At 39.0% G+C, this 22,041-nt stretch overlaps 1 protein-coding gene across 1 annotated transcript in view; it reads right to left on the bottom strand.

The window, feature by feature from the left end:
* Positions 1–21,164, bottom strand: part of LOC145934381 (G-protein coupled receptor Mth2-like) — a 35,572-nt gene extending 14,408 nt beyond the window's left edge. Inside the window, exons 1-2 of the mRNA XM_083034747.1 lie at positions 19,684–21,164; positions 19,138–19,216 (exon numbers count right to left, since the gene is read on the bottom strand). Coding sequence (XP_082890873.1) covers positions 19,138–19,216; positions 19,684–20,791 — 1,187 coding nt within the window. The 5' untranslated portion in view covers positions 20,792–21,164. The remainder of the gene's footprint in view (positions 1–19,137; positions 19,217–19,683) is intronic.
* Between the last annotated feature and the right edge of the window lie 877 nt (positions 21,165–22,041).

Genomic DNA, 22,041 nt, shown 5'->3' on the forward strand with positions numbered 1-22,041 from the left:
ATTAACTTGACTATAAATATAAACAAGTATAATTCAATGCGCGCAGGGTGTTATCTAAACTTGCCGCGAGAAATTGTGACAAAGAGAGCGGTGGTGAACGTGCGATCAACGGACAATGCATGTTTCGCGTGGTCAGTGGTGGCCGCTCTGCATCCAGTTGCAAAATATAGTGAGAGAACATCGTCATATCCTCATTACACGACAGTGCTGAATCTCCAAGACATTGAATTTCCAGTGACCATAAATCAAATTAAAAAGTTTGAACTAGCAAATAATATCTCCATCAATGTATATAGTATTGAGAATAACATCGTCCCGATACGTCTTTCGGAGCAAAAGAAAGACAAGCATGTCAACTTGCTGTATGTGCAAGACAGTAACAGCGTTGGACATTTCGCGTGGATCAAGAATCTATCCCGGCTTGTCAGCACGCAACTGAGCAAACACAATGGTCAAAAATATATCTGCGATCGGTGCGTATATTTATTGCAATAAAATTATATATTAAAATAATCATTAATAAAATTGTAATTTTTTTTTTTTTTCACAGATGCTTGCACTATTTCGGATCGGAGAACAAGTTGCAGTCACATACGGTAGACTGCGGAAAGATAAACGACTGCGCCATCCGGTTACCAAGCGATAAAGACAAGTGGCTCGACTTCGACAACTACAACAGAAAGGAGCGGCTTCCGTTTGTAGTGTACGCCGACTTGGAATGTGTTTTGGCAAAGACTGAAGAAGCGACAAATTATCAACATCACAAGGTATTCAGCATCGCTTATTATATACATTGTTCGTACGACAACTCGTTATCCGCGTATAATTCTCGCCGTAGCGTCGATTGTGTTTCATGGTTCACCGAAGAACTTAAAAATTTAGTGTTACGTATAAAGACTATTTTAACGACAAATGTTCCCATGGTAAATTTAACATCGGATGAGTGGAAAAAATTTCACAGCGGAACGCATTGTCATATATGTGAAAAACCATTTGTACAAGACGATACACGCGTACGCGATCATTGCCATCTGACTGGACGATACAGAGGTCCCGCGCACTCAAATTGCAATCTAAATTATAAAGAATCTTTTTGTATTCCAATAGTTTTTTACAATTTATCAGGTTATGACGCACATTTCATTATCGAGGATATAGCTACAGCGTTCGAAGGGAGCATTGAATTACTTCTGATAACGAAAGAAAAATATATTTCATTTACAAAAACGGTCAATAGTATCGACGACGACAAAGATCGGAAAACTTGCATAAAATTACGATTCATCGATTCATATAAATTTCTGGCAACAAGTCTTGATAAATTAGCATCTTTTTTGAATAAAGAGAAACTAAAAATTTTACAATCGGAATTTAAAAATTTACCTACAGAAAATTTCAATCTATTAACACGAAAGGGTGTCTTTCCATACGAATATATAGACTGTGTCGACAAGTTGCAAGATACATGTTTACCGCCGCGCGAATCATTTTACAGTTCTTTAACCGGTGGCACAATATCCGAGAGCGATTACGCGCACGCCGAGAACGTCTGGAACCGATTCTCCCTTCGAACGCTAGGCGAATATAGTGATCTATATTTAAAAATTGATGTCATGTTATTAGCAGATATTTTTGAAAACTTTCGCGACACTTGCATCGCGAGTTATGGACTCGACCCTGCGTATTACTACACTCTTCCCGGGTATACATGGGATGCCATGTTAAAATATACAAATATATTCAATATATATATACAAATACATATATATATATATATATATATAAATATATATATACAAATACATTCGAATTGCTTACAGACATTGATATGGTCATGTTTATCGAACGGGGTATACGCGGTGGTTTAAGTCAATGTTCCAATAGATACGCCCATGCTAATAACAAGTACATGCAATCGTATGATCCGTCGAAACCATCATCATTTTTAATGTATTTAGATGTAAATAATTTGTATGGATGGGCAATGTGTTAACCGTTGCCTTACGCCGATTTTTGATGGGTCGATGACATATCTAATTTTGACATATCACGCTCGATTCGCCTATAGGCTATATCCTCGAAGTAGATTTAGAATATCCACAATATCTTCACGACATGCACACTGACCTACTGTTTTGCCCGACACGCGACAAGCCGCCCGGCAAGCGGGAAGATAAGCTTCTCGCAACGCTATATGACAAGAAGCGTTATGTCATACACTACCGCAACCTGCAGCAGTGCACGCGTCACGGCCTTCGCGTTACAAAAATACATCGCGTATTACAATTCACTCAATCCGCATGGCTCCGCGATTACATTGAACTAAATACAAAATTTAGAACACAAGCGAAAAATGATTTTGAGAAAAATTTGTACAAATTGATGAACAACGCGGTATTTGGCAAAACGATGGAAAATGTGCGTAATCATGTAGATGTAAAATTATTGACAAAGTGGGACGGACGATACGGAGCAGAGGCGATGATAGCGAAACCAAATTTCCATAGCAGGAGTGTCTTTTCAGAAAATTTAATTGCCGTAGAATTACGTAAACTAGAAGTAAAATTTAACAAACCAATCTATGTTGGTATGTATATACTCGACATATCGAAAGTGTGTCTGTACGAATTTCATCACGAGTACATGTCACCGCTCTATCGTGACTGATGCCGGGTAATGTACACCGACACAGATAGTTTAATATACCATATTAAATGCGAAGACGTGTATGAAAATATGAAACGCGATATCGCTAGATTCGATACGAGCGATTATACTGCGGACAATGCGTACGATATACCGCTTGTGAATAAAAAAGTACCGGATCTAATGAAGGATGAAAATAATGGCGCGATAATGACCGAATTCGTCGGGCTTAGAGAAAAAATGTACGCGGTGAGGGTGGACGGCAAAAAGGACATTAAAAAAGCAAAAGGTGTCAAAAGTAACGTCGTAGCGCGTAGTATAACATTCGACGATCGCGGTGCCTGAATGACGAGATTGAAATGACACGTCAGCAGTCATGTATTAGATCGAAATTGCATGAAGTATACACCATTCGCGAGACGAAAATTGCTCTAAGTCCGTACGACGATAAGCGGTATATCATACCTGATTCGACCGACACATTACCATGGGGACATTACCAGATACCCTTATAAAATATAATGTAATATAATGTATATGCGATATAATGTTATGTAACATATGTATATGTATTTCATATATTGGAACGGAAAGGATGTATTAATAAAGATCTTATATATTTTTATATTTCAAATACTTCATATATTTCATATATTTTTTATATGTTGTACACATTGTATATTTTTAATATTGAGGAATTAATAAACAGTTTGTATGAATTAAATCACATTGTCCTTATGTATCCAAGAATTGTGCGAATTGTCAAATCCCAGCCATTTCACGTAAACCTCGTCACCCCTCCTGCGCAGTACTTTCTCCACGAGATATACGTCCGGATAATTCGCGCTATGCAACTCGTGCTCGTAAAACGCTCCAGCGACAGATGTTTTGCGATAGTCCTCGAGTAGATAGGTTACGGGATTAGTACGCTGCACTTTAACAATTTTAAACACTTCGGTTGTCCAATTTGGTGTGTAACCCTTCTCAAAAAGTTTCTTGTACTTGCTAACGCGTACCGGGTCACCTACTTTGAATTTCGTCGGAGCGGCAATCTTTATGTTACTATATACCGTTTTTAAAAGTTTATCAGCGATCGCGAGGGTGACGTCGACGGGTCGCATGCCGATCGTTCGATGCTTGCGCGCGTTGTAATCCGATACGAGTTCCGACAACGCGTCGATCCACTTGTAAGTTCCGTTCAGCGTAAACATCTTCCACATGTCGTTCTTCAGCGTGCGATTGAATCGCTCGACGACCGATGCCTTCAATACCGAATATGTAGAATAGTGATTGATGTTATGTTTCCGTATAAGCCGTTGCACGTCGGCGTTATAAAATTCTTTCCCCATATCGGTTTGCATGTTTCTCGGGCATCTCTTGCTATCTCGAATTATCTCGGCGATAGCGTCAGCCGTCTCGCTTCCACCTTTACTCTTGAGTGGAATGGCCCACGCATGCTTGCTCAACACATCGATGACGGTGAGTATGTAGTGGTAACCTCTGTTGAAACGAGAGTACGGACGCATCTCGACGATGTCAGCTTGCCACAGGTCATCGTATCCCCGCACTATAACGTGTCTTCGGGGAAAATTTTTCCTTGCCGGCGCGTGCAGTTCGTTCACCAACTGCCGTTTCTCCAAACTATGTTGTTTCTTCGCTTCATCGGTTTTTCTCGACCGCCGTTTGTCGCTCGTTTTATGATTCATTTTCGTTTGTCGTTCTTCAATAGCCGTTCTTGAGCAGTTCCTGACCCGTTCTTGAGCCGTTCTTGAACTGTTCTTGAGCCGTTCGTAGTCGTTCTTGAGCCGTTCTTGAGCCGTTCGAAGTCGTTCTTGAGCCGTTCTTGAACCGTTCTTGAGCCGTTCGTAGTCGTTCTTGAGCCGTTCTTGAGCCGTTCTTACGTTGTTTCCTTCCGTTCTTGACCCATTCGAAAATCGTTCCTGATTCGTTCGCTGCCTTGTTCACAGTCGTTTCTAACCCGTTCGTAGCCTTTCCTGACCTGTTCGCAGCCGTTACTGACCCGTTCGCAGCCCTGCTTGAGTTGTTTGTAGCCTTGCATGTAACCTTTAAAGACTTGTTCGTAGCCTCGTTCGCAGCCCTGCTTGAGTTGTTGGTAGCCTCGTTCGCTGTTGCTAGGCCGTTCACTACCACTACCACTCATTGTAGTTAGATAGCAGTTCGATAATCCTTCGTAGCCGTTCGATAATTGTTCGTAGCCGTTCGATAATTGTTCGTAGCCGTTCGATAACCGTTCGATAGCCGCTCCTAACCCGTTCACTGCTGCTGCTCATTCAGGTTGATAGTCGTTTCTGAGTTAGCGTTAGCCGCGCGTTGAAGTTCGTTTATCACAATCTGTATTGCCCGCACATCCTTCTCGAACGAAGTCAGCTTCTCATCTGATTCTTTCTGTTGATTCATTAATCTTTTAACGCAGGATTCCACATACAGTTTGTTGACGGCATCAGTGTCAGCTTCAGGTTGCGCTACACGACGAATCTTGCGCGATCTTGCATCATAGTCTGTAGCGACACGACACAGAGCGTTTCCGCGCACGTAACTTCTCACCAATCTATCCCAATGATCGCTTGTGCCGGTTGCATCATTTCTTGGTTCGAATAATCCAAATTTGTTGATAGGCATTTTTTTCCCGATACGAGTGACGCTGATCGACTGATTAGATTTGTCGAGACACCATTCAATTTATAATAATGCCTGCTTCGCGAAGTTCCTCGATGATCGACAGGATCTCATTGTCGTGAGCGTTGTGGCCAGCTCGGCGCGAAGCGTCCAGCAATCGTACCCGATCCACTAGCTCGTTGGGGTCATCCCAGTGTATGTAATCGATCTTATTGTCGGTTAGCGCCATCGCGTGAGGCATGAATACTCCCTTTCCAGATTTTTTCTTTTCAATCGATATCAATGGTGCGATTATATGTTTGTACTTGTATCCCCTGTTGCTTCTTAATTGGCCTTGTGTGTCATAATTGCGTTTATGCGCGTTCGTCGCCAATAATATGCTCTTGTATTTATGCATATCATCCTCCGTGTAAATGTCATCATCGGGAATTCTCTTGAAGATCAATTCGTATAATCCTGGTGTACCAATGTACCTCACTTTGTCTATAATTATAGAGTCATATTTGTCAATGTCGAATCGTTTGTTACCGAGACGCATTTCATCCTTGTCGAAATAGACACCGTACACGTGATCGATTTTCCTTTCTTTGTCGCCACCGAGGAGAGTGCTCATGTACTCTTGTCCCAGTGGTCCCAAGTGCTTTGGCAACATTTCTTGACCTTCCAGCGTTTGTAATGTGTTTCGAACAAACGATGTTTCGAGCGTGCTGCCCGAGGTTTCGAAAACATTTTCGTTTGCGAGTGTTTCGGGTATCATAGGTTGTACGATTCTCGTTGTCGCGAACGGTGTAGAGGTTATCATCGGATCATCCAGTAAAGCATTCGATGTACGCGGTGTCGATGAGCGATTCGGGTTTGACCGTTTCCTCTTTTTCGGTGTCGCATCATCCTTCTCCTCTTCCTCCTCCTCCTCCTCCTCCTCCTTGTACCGCTTGATGGGTAAGATTTTAATCTTTGCGGTACTTTCCGGCTCGTTTTTCACCGCGATCGAGTTGTCGACAATCTTTTGTAGCGGCTCAATAATAGGTCTAAAATGGGTCTTGACCGCGATATCGTCATCGATCTTACCGGTCTTCAAAGCGCGATGTTTCTTGCGGATTGATTCACTCGTTTTCGCAATCTCCTTCGCTATCTTTTCACGTTCGCGAATATTATCGTTCTCAGCCATGTCGGTAGAGTGTCGAACGCTCGTGTTTCACCTCTCTCGACAGAACGTCGGCAACGACTAATTGTTTTGCGGTATCGCGAACACGTTAAATCCGTTTCTGTATCGGCCGTTCGTAAGCGAGCTATCCTTATCTATCACTAGAAATCCATACTTTTGCTGCCAACAAGTACGACATAATTCACTGAAATCCTCATATGACATGTCGGTATTCACGTGATCGTTGTACACATGTTTCAAGTTGGTACCGTCCTGTTTAAACAAGATTAGCAGGTTTGCGTTGTCGCGTATAAGATGTTTCAGTATTCTTGCGTATGTCTGACAGAGATAGAAGCAGTCGACGTTCGAGTGGCGTCCCATTGAAAAGTACTCTCTTATCGTATTTTGTTTGTCACACGCCACGTCATCGAAAACGAAAATCGAGTTTGGACATGCTTCGCTCGGTGGAATGACGTCACTGTTATTGGAGAATGTAAAATAGCCGATTTCATCGATCGACGTCAACAAATTCTCCAGATACCGATATTTTAGCTGTTGCAGCGACTTTGAGTACACGTACACGTTTTCAAAGCGGACGCCGTGCGGGCTTTCTATCAAACTAATCAACACGTTAGTTTTACCGCAATTCGAGGGGCCGCAAACGATCGCGCGTATAGTAGTCGGCAGTATCGTACCGTGTCTACGCATCTCCGCGTTGTCCCCCATCGATCGTAATCTGGCGTCGTAATTCGTCACGCGTATCGCGAAAGGTTGTCGCACGAAATTCATGTTCACACTCCTGACTGGATCGAACGTCTGCCTATTTATAGCTGCGCGGAACCGCGAATTGCTCAGTAACGAAAAAATGTTTGTCTTGCTATCAAGTCCTTACGATATTTGTAATTTGAGCGCCGAACAGCTACAATTTGTGTCGAAAACAGTTTTATTGCGAATGTGCGGCAATTACGTTCACTGCGTGTGGGACAAGCTTCCGGAACATATAAAGGCGGATTTGGAGGTTCAAACTTATCGCCGCTGTTTCGAACATTACAATCGACCGTGGCAGCGAACGCACATTGACGGTCCAGCGCCGATGATAAAAGATTGCAGCGAATGTCAACGAAAATAGGTAGAGGCCTATTAAATCAGGCGATAAACGCACTTCCGATCGAATTCCATATCCCCGGCTATCAGTTTTGCGGTCCGGGCACGCGACTACAAAAGCGATTAGCCAGAGGCGATCGAGGTATCAACCCATTGGACGCGGCGTGCCGTGAACACGATATAGCGTACTCTCGAAGCAACGATCTCGAGAGACACTCGGCAGATAGGATACTCGCCAAAGAAGCGCAAACTCGCATCGTTGCGAGAGATTCGACTCTCGGTGAGAGAGCCGCCGCCACAGCTGTCTGGGCAGCGATGAAAGCCAAGACGAAGTTCGGTATGGGCCTGAAGACGACAAAGACGAAGACGAAGAAAAAGATGGCGAAGAAACGAATACTTCCGGTAGCGAAACGTGGGGGTGTATTACCGATTCTACCAATGTTGGGCGCGCTCGGATCTCTGGTCGGTGGAGCGGCTGGTGTAGCGAAGATGGTGAACGACGGAAAAGCTGCACAACGTCAGTTGCAAGAGATGCTACGTCACAATCGCGCCATGGAAGGTCACGGATTGTATCTCGCTTCATACAAACACGGACGAGGAGTTTCAACGAGAAAAATGGGGAAAAAAAAACGTCAAAGAGACGCTAAAAATGCCGCAGGACGTAACTACCAACATACAATTGCTACAACTGGCAAAACGTATGCACATTCCGTATTTTAGAGGTGTTTTCATGCGTGATTCATTACCAATCGGTGGTATATATCGAAACGAGAGCGGCATCGTAAATTTGGATAACGCTAAAGGATCGGGTACTCATTGGGTAACGTATGCAAAGAGGGTGGATCGCGCTATATATTTTGACAGTTTCGGCAATCTTCGACCGCCGAATGAATTGGTGCGATATTTAAATGTGACAAAGATACAATACAATTACACACCTGTTCAAACTTACAATCAAAGCATCTGTGGACAATTGTACTTACAGTTTCTCCGAGCGGTCGATGCACGTGAATTTAAAGACTGACATTGCGCTATTTAACTCAGTATTCGTTTAACAGTTTTGTCAACATGTCTATGACATTCACACTGACCGGGAAGAGTAGTGTTCTCGCGGTAAACTACTTTCCCGCCGTAGATTTGAGCGACGATGAATACGAGCTAGGTCTAGCGGATTTTGAGACTTATCATGCGATATCGAACGTGAATTCCTCGAATAATAAATTTTACTTTGGCAAAGATGACGCGGAAATTACGATTCCCGAGGGATCGTACGAGCTGCAAGCGATACATGAGTTTTTGAAACATGCAATTTCACGAAAACGTCCGCGACACGCTGCTCGTGACGATGATAAAAAACACGCTGACACCACGCATATTCGGACGAATGAGGACGGTGACTTTGAAGATGGAGAATATCCGATAGTGCTCCGCGCTAATTATAATACGATGAGGAGCGAGATCAAATGCGCCTACAGAATGAATTTTAGCAAGCCTAACAACATTGGATCGCTGCTAGGATTCTCGAACCGTATACTGCAGCCGCGAAAATGGTACAAGTCGGACATGCCGATTAATATTATCAACGTGAACATTATCCGCGTAGAATGTAATGTGACCGCGGGCGCGTACAGCAACGGCAAACTCGTTCATACGATACATGAATTTTTACCGAGGGTACCACTAGGATATAAGATATCGGAAACACCGGCGCACATCATTTACCTGCCGATCATCGTGCGGAGCATTACGGATTTAACGTTACGCGTTGTCGACCAGGACAGACGATTGCTCGATTTTCGAGGAGAAGAGATCACCATTAGATTGCACGTACGACGACGACAGCGATAACGTACGTGTGTGGTGTATGAGATGCTCGTGTTGAACGGATCGAAAGACACGAGAGATAACACAATCTTTACGGAGCCAGCGACAAGAACAACAACGTCGACATTCACTAATATCCAATCATCCGGTTGCACTAAGAAAAAGAAACTGAACGCATCAAACGTTGCGTTTTTACAATCTTTGGGATTCGCGGTGCGAAACATCTGAACAATGACCGACATCCTCAACATTGGAGACGAGCCAATCTTCGACGATCGCATCGTCAAGATCGAGACTCACACGTACAACCCGTTCGCTAATACAACATTCGGACACAGTGATGAGATAAGAATACCCATACAACAACAGGATCTGTATGCGTTGCCGTATGAAAGTTTCCTATACATCGAGGGAGAACTAAAGATAAATAAACCAGCCGAAGGATCTGCTGTGATACTGGGAAATAATTGTGTCGCATTCATGTTCGATGAGATTCGATACGAACTCGATGGCGTGGAGATTGATCGCAACAGAAACGTGGGAATAACAAGTTTGCTCAAAAACTATGTAACGATATCATCCGATAGAAGCGTGATTATGAGAAACGCTGGCTGGACTGATCCGACTACTGCAAATGGAAACTTCAATTTTTGCGTACCGCTCTACATGTTATTGGGATTTTGCGAGGATTACAGACGAATGGTGATTAACGCTCGTCATGAGTTAATCTTAATACGATCGCGCAACGACAACAATTGTCTGGTTGGAGATTCGACGCTGGAGCCTGTGATCAACATATTCAATGGCGAATGCTACATGTGATCAACATATACAATGGCGAATGCCACATGTGTTATTGAGCGAGATTAAGAAGCTGTCGATGCTGCGCGCTCTGGAAAGCGGACATTATCTCAGCATGGGTTTTCGCTCGTGGGATCTGTATGAGTATCCGCTATTGTAGCGTACAACCAAGCATTCATGGGCCATTAAGACAGCGACTCAGCTGGAGAAGCCACGATATGTTATCTTCGCTCTGCAGACAGGTCGGAAAAACATCATGTCTGAGGATATGAGTCGATTCGACGATTGCAAGATGACCAATGTGAAACTCTATCTGAACTCGGAATGTTATCCGTACGACGATATGAATTTGGATTTCGATAAAAACAGATGGTCGATTCTGTACGATACATATGCGCGTTTCTGCAAGAACTATTATGGATACGAGTATCTCGAGCCGAGTCTCACCGTCTCAATGTTTCTACGTAACGGTCCGTTCGTGATCATCGATTGTTCTCGACAAAACGAATCGGTCAAGAGCGCAACCGTGGATGTGAGATTGGAATTCGAGTGTAAGGAGAATGTGCCGATGAATACCACTGCGTACTGTCTCATCATACACGATCGCGTGATCCAGTACAACCCGTTGACCCGTTGACAACGTTATGCGCAAAATCACCTAAACGCACCAACAATTTAGAGAGAGGGGGAAGCATAGCAGAATATAAATCAAAGTGTTATGAGATGGTTGTCATTCTTCTTTTTTAACTGATACATCGAAGAGAGAGAGATCTCATCATGTCCGTACCAACGTTTATGGATCTACAGGGCTTTATCCTCAATAAACAATTCATTGTAAAGGAAGCGGCAGTTCTGAGAAGAGGATTTATTTTGTCACATTATTTTTTCGCATGTCCTGTACCATGGGGTGTGCTCATAAAATCGGAGAGACACCAAGCCTCATGGTTGACTCGAAATCATCATGGATTGCAATGGGAAGATGGAAACGTTCCATACAGCATGGCTCAGCGTTTGATTACAACAGCTATCGTTGGTGGACCACATGAAGAAGAAGAAGAATCCATTCTCGTATATGTAAAAGGACTTGAGAAGCGAGAATGGTTAGCCGATATATTGGATGATGCGAGAAACGGTTTCATTATTGAGACCTTGGATGCTGATTACGACGATATCGAGTCTCTAAATAATCTAGATGTTAAAAACACTATGCGATGTGGAAAACATGTTAAGAATTGCGCATTACAAAATGTATTCAAAATATTTAACTGGTGGTCGCAACGCCAGAAAGAATTGCAAGATTTGGAAAAATAAAATATTAAAACATTAATGTGTTTTATCTCTTATTCCCCTTCCCCAATCCTTTCCTCACGAATCGTTTCTAAGAATTCTTTTTATTCGACCACCGTTTCCCCTTCTCCTAAATTTCATAGCGCCAATAGTATTCTAGAATCTCCCACCACATTTACCCCACTACTTTTAAAAATAAGCGTCATGTATATTCTTAATTTTATACGATCAATGTTGCGTTAACCGTTCGTGCTAGTGGTTCACTTTTAAAATCTGGAAATATGTACTACGCTGAAAGAAGCAGTGGCTCCGGTAGACATGTGAATAATTACTGTTGCGTATTCACTCAAGGACGCCTTGAGGATGCGCGAATGCCGGGTCTGTACTAGATTTAGCACTCGAAGCGAGCGTTAACGCACGTCGATGGAATTTCCGGGTGAGAGACTGACGTCACAAACAATAACAAAAAAAAGTAAAAGAAGAAAGCAAAGACCGAGTTGAATTTGGACTCGATAACACTTTAATTGTAATTTTCACACGAGACAACGAATACAAAAAAAAGAATAAAGAACACAATTAGAATTGAAAATCGGTTGATGGTCGCTCACAGCCGAATAAGAACGCGGACCATTGAGATTTGTTAATATCGTGAATAACGAGTATGGTCGCCTCCAGTGATAAGCATTCAAGGTAGTCGCTCGGAGATCTTGATCTCGCACATTACCTGCGTCATTAACGACGGAAATCTTGCCGAGCCCGAATATGGCGGACCCTACGAACGGAAATCTTGTCCACGCGCGGCGGAGATCTTGACCGCGTACAGGATGCGAGTTCGCGAACGCGACGAATGCACCACTCACTAGAGGCTGCTGATCACCATACTCGTCTCACTCTCGCCTGCCGTCGAAGTCCGAAGTTTCCGCAGATGAAACTTGTGAATGCGAGTTCGAAATAGTTGACTCACAACCGATAGAAGGATCGATTTAGCGTCGGCGATGAACCGCGAGACGGCCTAATAACTCTCACACAAGATCGGAACTGAACCACCGCGTGGCGGATGACCTCGATGAGATCGAATTCCGCGAGAACTCGCCTTTCGGAGTCGTGTGATAAAGCGTGATTAGTTAAACTGGGAGAGCTGTTCGCGAAACTTCTAACACTCGGGCACGCGGCAAGCGTCTTGTTGTTCCCAAGGTCGAGACGGAAGAGAGCGAAGCATCAGCCACGAGGTGGTTCGTTTCCGTTGCTCCGATAGTAGGGGAACGCGAAGATCTAACGCTCGGATTGGCTCGCGAATCTATCGAGTGGCGCATTACCCAAATCGTCGCGATCGCGAGTTCTGCGCGTGTCGTTGCGTTGCGCATTGAGCGGAATTGGAAATTACGCGTGCGCTTCGGGCTCTCGGGCCTCGCGGCGCGCGACGATTGGGCAAAACGGATTCTTGCTGATGTCGCTGGTTCATCGGTGCCGGGCTTGAACGGTCAAGGACGTACTCGCGAGTGTCGGTACCCGCGGTTACATTTTTATCTTAGTCTTAACTCTAACAATTACGTACCGAGTCGTGATGACACTCCATCGTTTGAGAATAAATGTGACGAGTAAGTTTTGTTTAACTTCTTTCTATCTTTATATATTTTTTTTTTTTACAAATTGTATTATTTTCAAACTAATTTCATTTTTTTTTTTTTTTTACAGCATTTCGTTGGAGCGTCGTGCGGTTCGTATACTAAGCAGACGATACGCATTGACAGCTACGGAATTTAAATTCCTCGAAATTGGTATCAAAGTGGATCCACCGAGTTACGTGGAAATCGCCATAGGAGATCATCGAGGAAAGGAACTGATACTATCTCTCGAAGCGTGGAAAGGACTCTACGAGCAACGTCACAATATTCAGAATCTGCTTCGAAACGATTCTAAAAATGCCTACAGTTTTATAAGCGTTGGACCGTTAACAGTGCGAGTTCGTACGATTAACGATGCCAAGTTAATAAGTCTTGAATCTTCAAATGTATGCATGATGATGATCGAATCGACGTTACACCGTATGTTCAATCTCGATCCATGCATTGATGTAACTTTTGACTGATTGGTTAAAATTACCAATACAGTCGATATCAAGTTTACGCAATTTTCAAATATCGCGTCCAATGTAACGAATCCTAAAGAAGTATCAAATGTAATACGCGCTAGCGACGCCTTCAACAAGCATCAGCTCATCGATTGCGAGCTGGCAGCTTTAGTTTTTAGTCCATAATATGTAAGAAAAAAAAAAAAATTTAAAAGAAGAATAAAGAGTTTTTAAGTCTAAATTATGATGTAATTTCTTTGCATGCATTTCCATTCTCCATCTTTCTCCCACCCATAAGCAGTCCCAGCTCTCATACGTAGCTCGTTGCATGGTCCTTGCGGGAGATGACGTCATGCGGGGAAGGGGGAACGCCAGGCTAGAGACCGAGAGGCTAGGGACTGAGAGACTAGGGACCATGAGAGAGATGACGCGAGGCGTAGCGAGGAGAGAGAGAGAGATGACGTGAGGCGCAGCGAGGAGAGAGAGATGACGCGAGGCGCAGCGAGGAGAGAGAGAGATAGCGTGAGGCGCAGCGAGGAGAGAGAGAGATAGCGTGAGGCGCACGCGAGAGAGAATTTTTAATAATATTTTAATAATATTAATATATAATTATTTTATAATAATATTAATATATAATAATTCTTTTATAATAATATTCTTAATATAGATGGAAAGAGGAATTATTCTAAAATAAACTATATATTAATATTTAAAATAATTTTTATTCTTAAAATGAGTATGCGTAATATTTATAATTTTGTGTGTGTGTGTGCGTGTGTGTGTGTGCGTGCGTGCGTGCGTGCGTGCGTGTGTGTGTGTGTGTGTGTGTGTGCGTATGAATGTGAATTTAAAATTTAAAATATAAGAATATATAAGAATATAATAATATAATATGAATATAAAGATAAGAATATAAACACTAAGAATATAAAGATAAGAATATAAAGATAAGAATATAAATATTATAATATATAAAAATTTTTAATGCGTCGGCGGCAAGCGGAGGAGCAGCGGCTGGGCAGTGGTGGCGGCAACGGTGGTGAGGCGGTCGGGCGGCTGTGCCGACGATGGTGGGGGTGGCAAGACGACGGCCGTGGGACTACTGCGAGGGGTCCCTTCTGTGACAGAAAAAAAAATTTTTATTAATTATTTTAACAATTTTTAAATTAAAAAGAAATACTTACAACACACTCTCAATCTTCGTCCCTCACATCCGACTCATCGATTTCTAAGTCTGAGTTCAGAATATTATGTTCTGGCGACTCCTCCGATTCGGATGGCAACACATCTGAGTTGGATGGTAATAGCAATAGTGGCCATGGTGGCAATGTCATATTCAATGGGTTCCTACAAACTTTCGGTTGTCCACTTAAAAAGTGCAATACCTTTTGATATCGACGCTGAAAACACGCGATTCGGTTGTGTTTAGATGATGTGACGCAGTTACATACGGTAGTTCCCATTAATTTCCTTTCATGAAATTGCAGAAAATGGGTCACATCTCTTGCTTGAGGTTTTTGCACATCAAGTTCGCGATTTCTTAAATAATGCACCATCGAAGTCACTGGAATGTTCTTCAATCTTTCCTGAGACGCCATCTTCACTTTCAGAATTCTCACTTTAAGTGTCCCAGCACAATCTCCCAAAGTTTATTGTGTGCAAATAGGGCACATATTGCATGGAATTATTATATACAATGGATTTCTACAATTGCAGCACGATCGACTCTCCACTGCGTCGTGTAATTGAATCACATGCTTCCGAACAGCATACATGTGCCCGAAGTCTTGAATAGAGATCATACATGTAGTACATAGAGCTTGATCAGTACCCGTCGAATAATAAAAGTATATTGTACAAACTTTTGTACGTCCGTTTAGCGCAAGAATTTGTGAATTGTCCACTACCTTGTCGTAAATATCCGTAAGGTCCTCACTGCAATTACTAATATAATTACTGTCATCCGACAGCGCGTGATCTTCGTCAGACGACTCGTCTAATATCGCTTCGAAATTATTATCATTTTCCATTTTTTTTTTCACTACTATGCCACTAACACTTCGCACAGGACACTTAGCTCTTTACTATATGAATGCTGAATACTTTGTGATGAACATCGTGGATACAGACCCGCTCTCCATAAGTTTCAACCCCCATCCCTCTCAAAATTATCGCAAAGGAATATCATAGTAATAAAATCGAGCGCTATCTGTTTACGACCGATTTTCTGCGAGGGTACAAAGCAGCCGAACGTTGGCGCCGATACGTTGCATTCTTGCTTAAAAAATATTAAGAAAAAATGTTTCGCTCTCGTTTTTATGGGAGATTTTCCGCGAGGGTACAAAGCTGCCGAACGTCAACGCTTTTGCACCTAATCACGTTTCAACATGTTCGTCGCAGCGTCGGCCCTAAAATCTTCATTTCTTTCCTAATGATAAAATGTCCATAAAATGAAAAACATAATTTTATGGATTCTAGAACGCTCCGTTGACAAGTTCGAGCAGCCGGACATCGGCGCTTCCGTAATAAAATTATACTAACGTGGGTACAAAATTGTCGATCATCGGCGCTTGCTCTATACCTTTTTGGGAAAATGTCTAGGATCCCTCATAAAAAAAAAAAAAAAAAAAAAAAAAAAAGTTGTAAAGATATCCATCTACAAATATTGCACTCAGAAAACTCCCCCCTCCTTTGTCGAAACATCCCCTCCACCCGCGTGACGTCAGCCCCCGCGCCTACGAGATTCCCCCGCCCCGCGTGACGTCATACCCCGCGCCGAGAGATACCCCCGCGCCCCGCACTCCCCTCGGAGCCCCATGGGTTAGAACTCTCCTAGTATACCTACTCATGGAGATTTTACTATTCCACACATTCTTATTCAAGTGCAAATTCGTATTGTTTAATGAAAAATAATATGCTCATTCAAATTCAAAATATTGTCGTTATAAGTCTACAAGAAATATTTGTTGTTGGAAAATACTTCACATCTTACGATTCTCTGTATAAGTATCCCCTAGATTCAAAAGAATTAAATATTTATGTTGTAAAAAATTTAACACATGAATCTGATATATGGCCTTTTCATGATATACTTGCAAAGTGCATTGTGTTTCCTTTCGATAATTGTTGGGTTTCTTTTCCTATTATTCATACATATTAAGAAAATATGGTAAAAATATTAGAGCAAAACGTTAAAATAAAAGAAGAATAACATTTTGAATAAAATATTAACTTTCATTTTTAAAAAAATTTTATTTTAAAGAAACATGTATACTGTTAAAAACTAAAATAAGTGAGCTTAAAATTATGTTTTCATTAATTGAAATGGTATATATACAAGTAAAATTATGTTTTCACATATAACACTTAAATATATAATACACATATATGTGTGTTTCATATTTATAATACTTGAATAAAGATATTTTAAACTCACTTATCTTAAATTAAATTTAAGATAAAAGTTGAATTTTTTTTTATTAAAGGCTGTGCTATAAAATAGATAAATGCTACAAATAAGAATTTATTTTATCGTCGCCGTTTATATAGGTAGAGTCTGTATTAGATGCTCAGCCATTTTGTTATTATTTGAAAGTCTATTTTGTAAAGCACACAAGTCTAAATATTGTAAAACATACATATGTATAATAAATAAATATATTTTGTTTAAATATTTTCGACTTTTTAAAATTCTTAATTAACAAAAGAAATATGGTACACACACACATATCTTTTTAAATTTAACGTTATTTTTAAGGCAATTTTAAAATCATTATGACGTCATACTAATGTCATCCAATGACGTCATACTAATGTCATCCGATGACGTCATTTATGCTGTGACAAATGGCCGTCAGTATAGGGTCATTTAGACGTCATACTAACCGTCAGTTTAACGTAAATCCTGACGAAAACGTACGTAAAAAAGACGTCTAATTGACGCCGTTATGCTACCTGGGGTGCAAGCGAAGCGAGAATCCCCGGGGGGTTGGCCGCCGAAGGCGGCAGGGGGGCGGAGCCCCCCTAGTACTATATAATTATATTTAATTTATTTATATTTATTTCACTATTCATTTATTTATAATATTTTTAAATGATTACAATAATAATTATGACATAGCTTCTTACATATTTAATTTTTGTACTTTAAGGTTTATTTTGATTTTATTTAATTATAATACACATTTCGTTTGACAAGTTTAACATATCAGCGAAGTGATTTCCATATTTTTATATTGTATGTTTATCTTTAAGTTTTTTCATATATGTATATTTACGTACTGAGGAAAACCGAGTAAGGTTGAAACGTTTATGTATTTACCGATTTATTATGTTTATTTGAATAAGTAATAAATTAAACTTGTCATACATTTCATATTTTTGTCTCATTAGTTGGCCCATTAATTTTTTAAATTTTGTTTTACATTACTCGAGCTTTTTATTTGTTTATATATTTTTTGTTGCAATAATTTAGTTAAAATTAGAATTGACCGACTGCTTTAGTAAATTCGCGGTCTAACATGTTTCTATTACAGTCAAAACGCGAAATTTCTCAATCGACAATACTAATATTGAGATTGCGCACATTACAGATCGGACGATTTCCCGATCGGACACAGTCTCAATTGGATACATTTCCACATGAATTTGCAGAGTTTACCCATATTAGCCAGTGTATTCAGTTATTAACCAGGTTAATAATTATATACAATTACACATAGGTTTGTAACTTTCATGCGAAGTTTACTATGAGCCTGTGACCGATCAAGACTCTCTGTGTCCGATTTATAATATTAAATATTCTACATTCCATTTTGTCACTCATCATAATGTCTGTGCAAAAAAACACATTCGAATTGCACGGTTACAAAATTATTTTCTGCAATATATAAACGTATTTGATATTATATGTATATGTTACAGTTAAAATTCGAAATCTGTTAAAACTCGAATTTATTAGTAAATTCTGGTTGTAATTAAGCTGGTTTGACAATATGCGTTTTAACTGAAATAATTTAGTTAAAACAAGAATTGACTACTTTAATACATTCGCGTTCTAATTGAAATAACTTAGTTAAAACTGAAATTGATTGATTGCTGTTAGTGAATTCACATTGTCTAACGTGTCGATGCTTCGCAATTACTTGTAGGGTGTGTTCCGAAATTCATTGCCAGTGCTAAAAATCTATAATGTACGTGACGTAAATTATAGAAATTCAGTACTGGCAGTGAATATTGGAATGCACCTTATGTAAGTAATTTCGAAACACCGACACGTTAGACACTACGAATTCACTAACAGCAATCAATCAATTCTAGTTTTAACTAAATTATTTCAATTAGAACGCGAATGTATTAAAGTAGTCAATTCTTGTTTTAACTAAATTATTTCAGTTAAAACGCATTGTGAAACCAGTTTAATTACAACCAGTATTTACTAATAAATTCGAGTTTTGACAGATTTCGAATTTTATCTGTAACATATATAATATCAAATACATTTATACATATATTGCAGAAAATAATATTGTCACGTGTGATGTATAATATAAATCGATCCTATGAATTGAAATGAGAGGCAAGTTAAGTATAAAATATAATATGGAAAACTTTGCAAACTTACCTGAATGTCCACCACATATCAAAGCTCATCGTAATTAACCAGAAGTAACCCGACATACAAGAAAAGTAAATGAAGAAGGCTATAATAATAAACAAAAAAGGATTTAAAAAATGAAGACGGTAATAATAAATAATATCTTAATTAAGCGCGTTAAGTGCGTTAAAAAGCAGAGAGTTATCGCGCTTTATTTCTTCATTAAAAAACAAATTTATTCTAACTTCCTGCACTAAAAATTTATAGCAATATTTAATAAAAACTACTGATATTAAATTAAATAATATTTTAATTAAAAATAAAACTTTGCAAAATTCTAATACACAAATACAAAAAATATATTTATTGAAACAGCTTTAAATTAATTATATATTAAAGTACATCAAAAATTTAAAAGTTATTCACTATTAACCTTGCATTTTTAAGATTTTAATAAATTATATATTCAAGTTATTAAAAAGATTAATTAATATGCGAATATACATTATGTCTGACAAATATACATATACGCTACATTGATTGCATAAGTTATATGATTTAGATATACGGTACCAATTGTAATACAGACGGGATATTGTACATCATCCGCTGATGTGATTATATTATTCAAAATGTAAATTGTGTATCCGACGGACAAAGCAGCGCTGTAATTGCGCAACATGAAGCCGTGTACATTTCGGAGCTCTGGCAATATGGAATACACCATAAATATTAACACCAAAAATAGTATAGACATTATATTGCAGCTCACATATATAATTCGTGGGTCAAAAATCAATGGGGCATTATCAACTATCGTCTTGACCTCGTCAAAAGTTTCTGAGCAGAAGATTATTTCAAATTTATCTCTGTCTACGATTGCAAGACAATATGATGTCGATTTAACAAATATTTCATAATAAGATAAATAGATAGAACCGTTGGCAAAAATCATATAATCATACTGATAACCATCAGGAAGCAGGAAACTATCCTTTTCCTGGCATGAATTGTAGACAGCCAGCTGAAACAATTCGTCCACTCTCTTATTTTCGCTCTGCATAGAATCGTTCATGTATTTATATATATATGGAAAAAGGTATTTTATTTCTTCTGGAATGCATTCGTTGTCAACCAGGCGATGGCCAAGAGGACAGCAAAGCAGAATGCAAGTAATATTATAACACGTTTCGTATGAGATAATGTTACTTTCATTATCATCTTTACTGAAATTTTCAAAGACTTCATTCAACATGGAATCATTCTTTTCAATTAAGTTTTCATAAACTTCCTGTGACATGAAGTTTCTTTCATGATTGACATTTGTTGAATTTGCGTGAGATTTCATCGGGATTTGCTCATTATCCTTATGATTCTGTATAGAATGTATACTCAGTTCATATTGTATCGAATCATTATCCTCGCGATTGTTATCCATGTAAAATTCATACTGCATTTTGTCGTATGTAGTATTATTGATAAACTTTTCGTACAAATCATTTTGCATTGTTTTTATTTTGCCGCTATAGTTTCTTGTAGAATTTGTGTCTACCTCGTATCGTACCATTAAATTGTCATCTCTTTCATTATTGTTCATTGTGGAATTTTGCTGAGATTTTGATGACGAAATGACGAGGAGAGAAAGCACAAAACACACAAATGCAAAATTTTTTTTACACATTATTTCACGTAAAGATACTTTAGAGTAATTAGATAATTAAACCAGTCGAGCTTAGTGTTCATCATTTCTCACATAGATTTCGAATTTTGAATAATAAAAAAAATTCCATATTAAATTTATGAATATCTTTGCTTTTATTAATTGCATGAAAGAAATGCGTTAAGTGCAAAACATACAAATTTAATAAAATTTTTTTTCTCAGCGAAATTTTGAAAGATTGATCTAATTTTATACTAGCACTGTTAATGTTGACGAGTGCGTGGTTGATTTTTATTTCTCTCATTAGATTCAATAAAATTAATACTGTATCACTGTATCCGGTTTTTATTTCTCTTTCCGATAGAGAGAAGAATGCGCAAGAAACATGTGCCTGCACGAGAGAGGAGTTGAGACTACCGAGGACGACGAGTCGTCGATATAGCTTTGCGAGTACACTGTCTACTACTACTATAAAACTATATACATATATAACTTTTATACTAAGGAAAGAATTCATTAAAACTTCTACTGACAATATTTTGATCAATCCAGAAGCGAAATAAAATGGACACTTGACTGTTTCTTTTAGATATTTAATGCTTAAATGACGAGTCTTTATACTTTTAATAATATCGCTAAAATAAAATATAAATTGATACACAGCAACAGTCAAATAATATAAATTTTTTAGTTATATTATTTTTTAAATTTATATTATATTAGATTTTAGTTATTTAAATATTTGTATGTATAAAAATTTTTTATAAATAGAAATTAATGGATAAAACATGGGTAAGAAAAATTTTATTTATTCCACAGTTTTATCTCCACGTTTTTTTCTAAACTACAAAAAATTTTGAAAAAATAAAATTACGTTAATATATGTATATCAGTTTATCGTTATTCGCTAAATCTTGTACTCTATTCCGATAGTTATAGTGCCTGCAAATATAAAATAAAAACAATGTATTATTTTAAAACCGGTTTAACAGTTATATCATGACAATTGGGAATTAAAAATAGCGATAGATGTCAGATGGCGTTGATACTATTTAATTTTTTTACTTTTGACTTTTAATGAGGAGAAATCATCTTTCACAACAGATTTCATTACTTTCTTCGAAATAACATAAAACAAATAATTACTAAAAATTATAAATCATATTAGAGAAAAGTGGTACATGATTTTTTTATTCATACGGTTTTTATGTTAGTTGAAAGAATAGGAATGTGATTATAAAAGTACCTATTTTAGAATAATATGTATATAT

This window comes from Prenolepis imparis, unplaced genomic scaffold (assembly GCF_030444845.1).
Source record: "Prenolepis imparis isolate NDT839.2.m4 unplaced genomic scaffold, iyPreImpa1.0 SCAF_3, whole genome shotgun sequence".
NCBI lineage: Eukaryota > Metazoa > Arthropoda > Insecta > Hymenoptera > Formicidae > Prenolepis > Prenolepis imparis.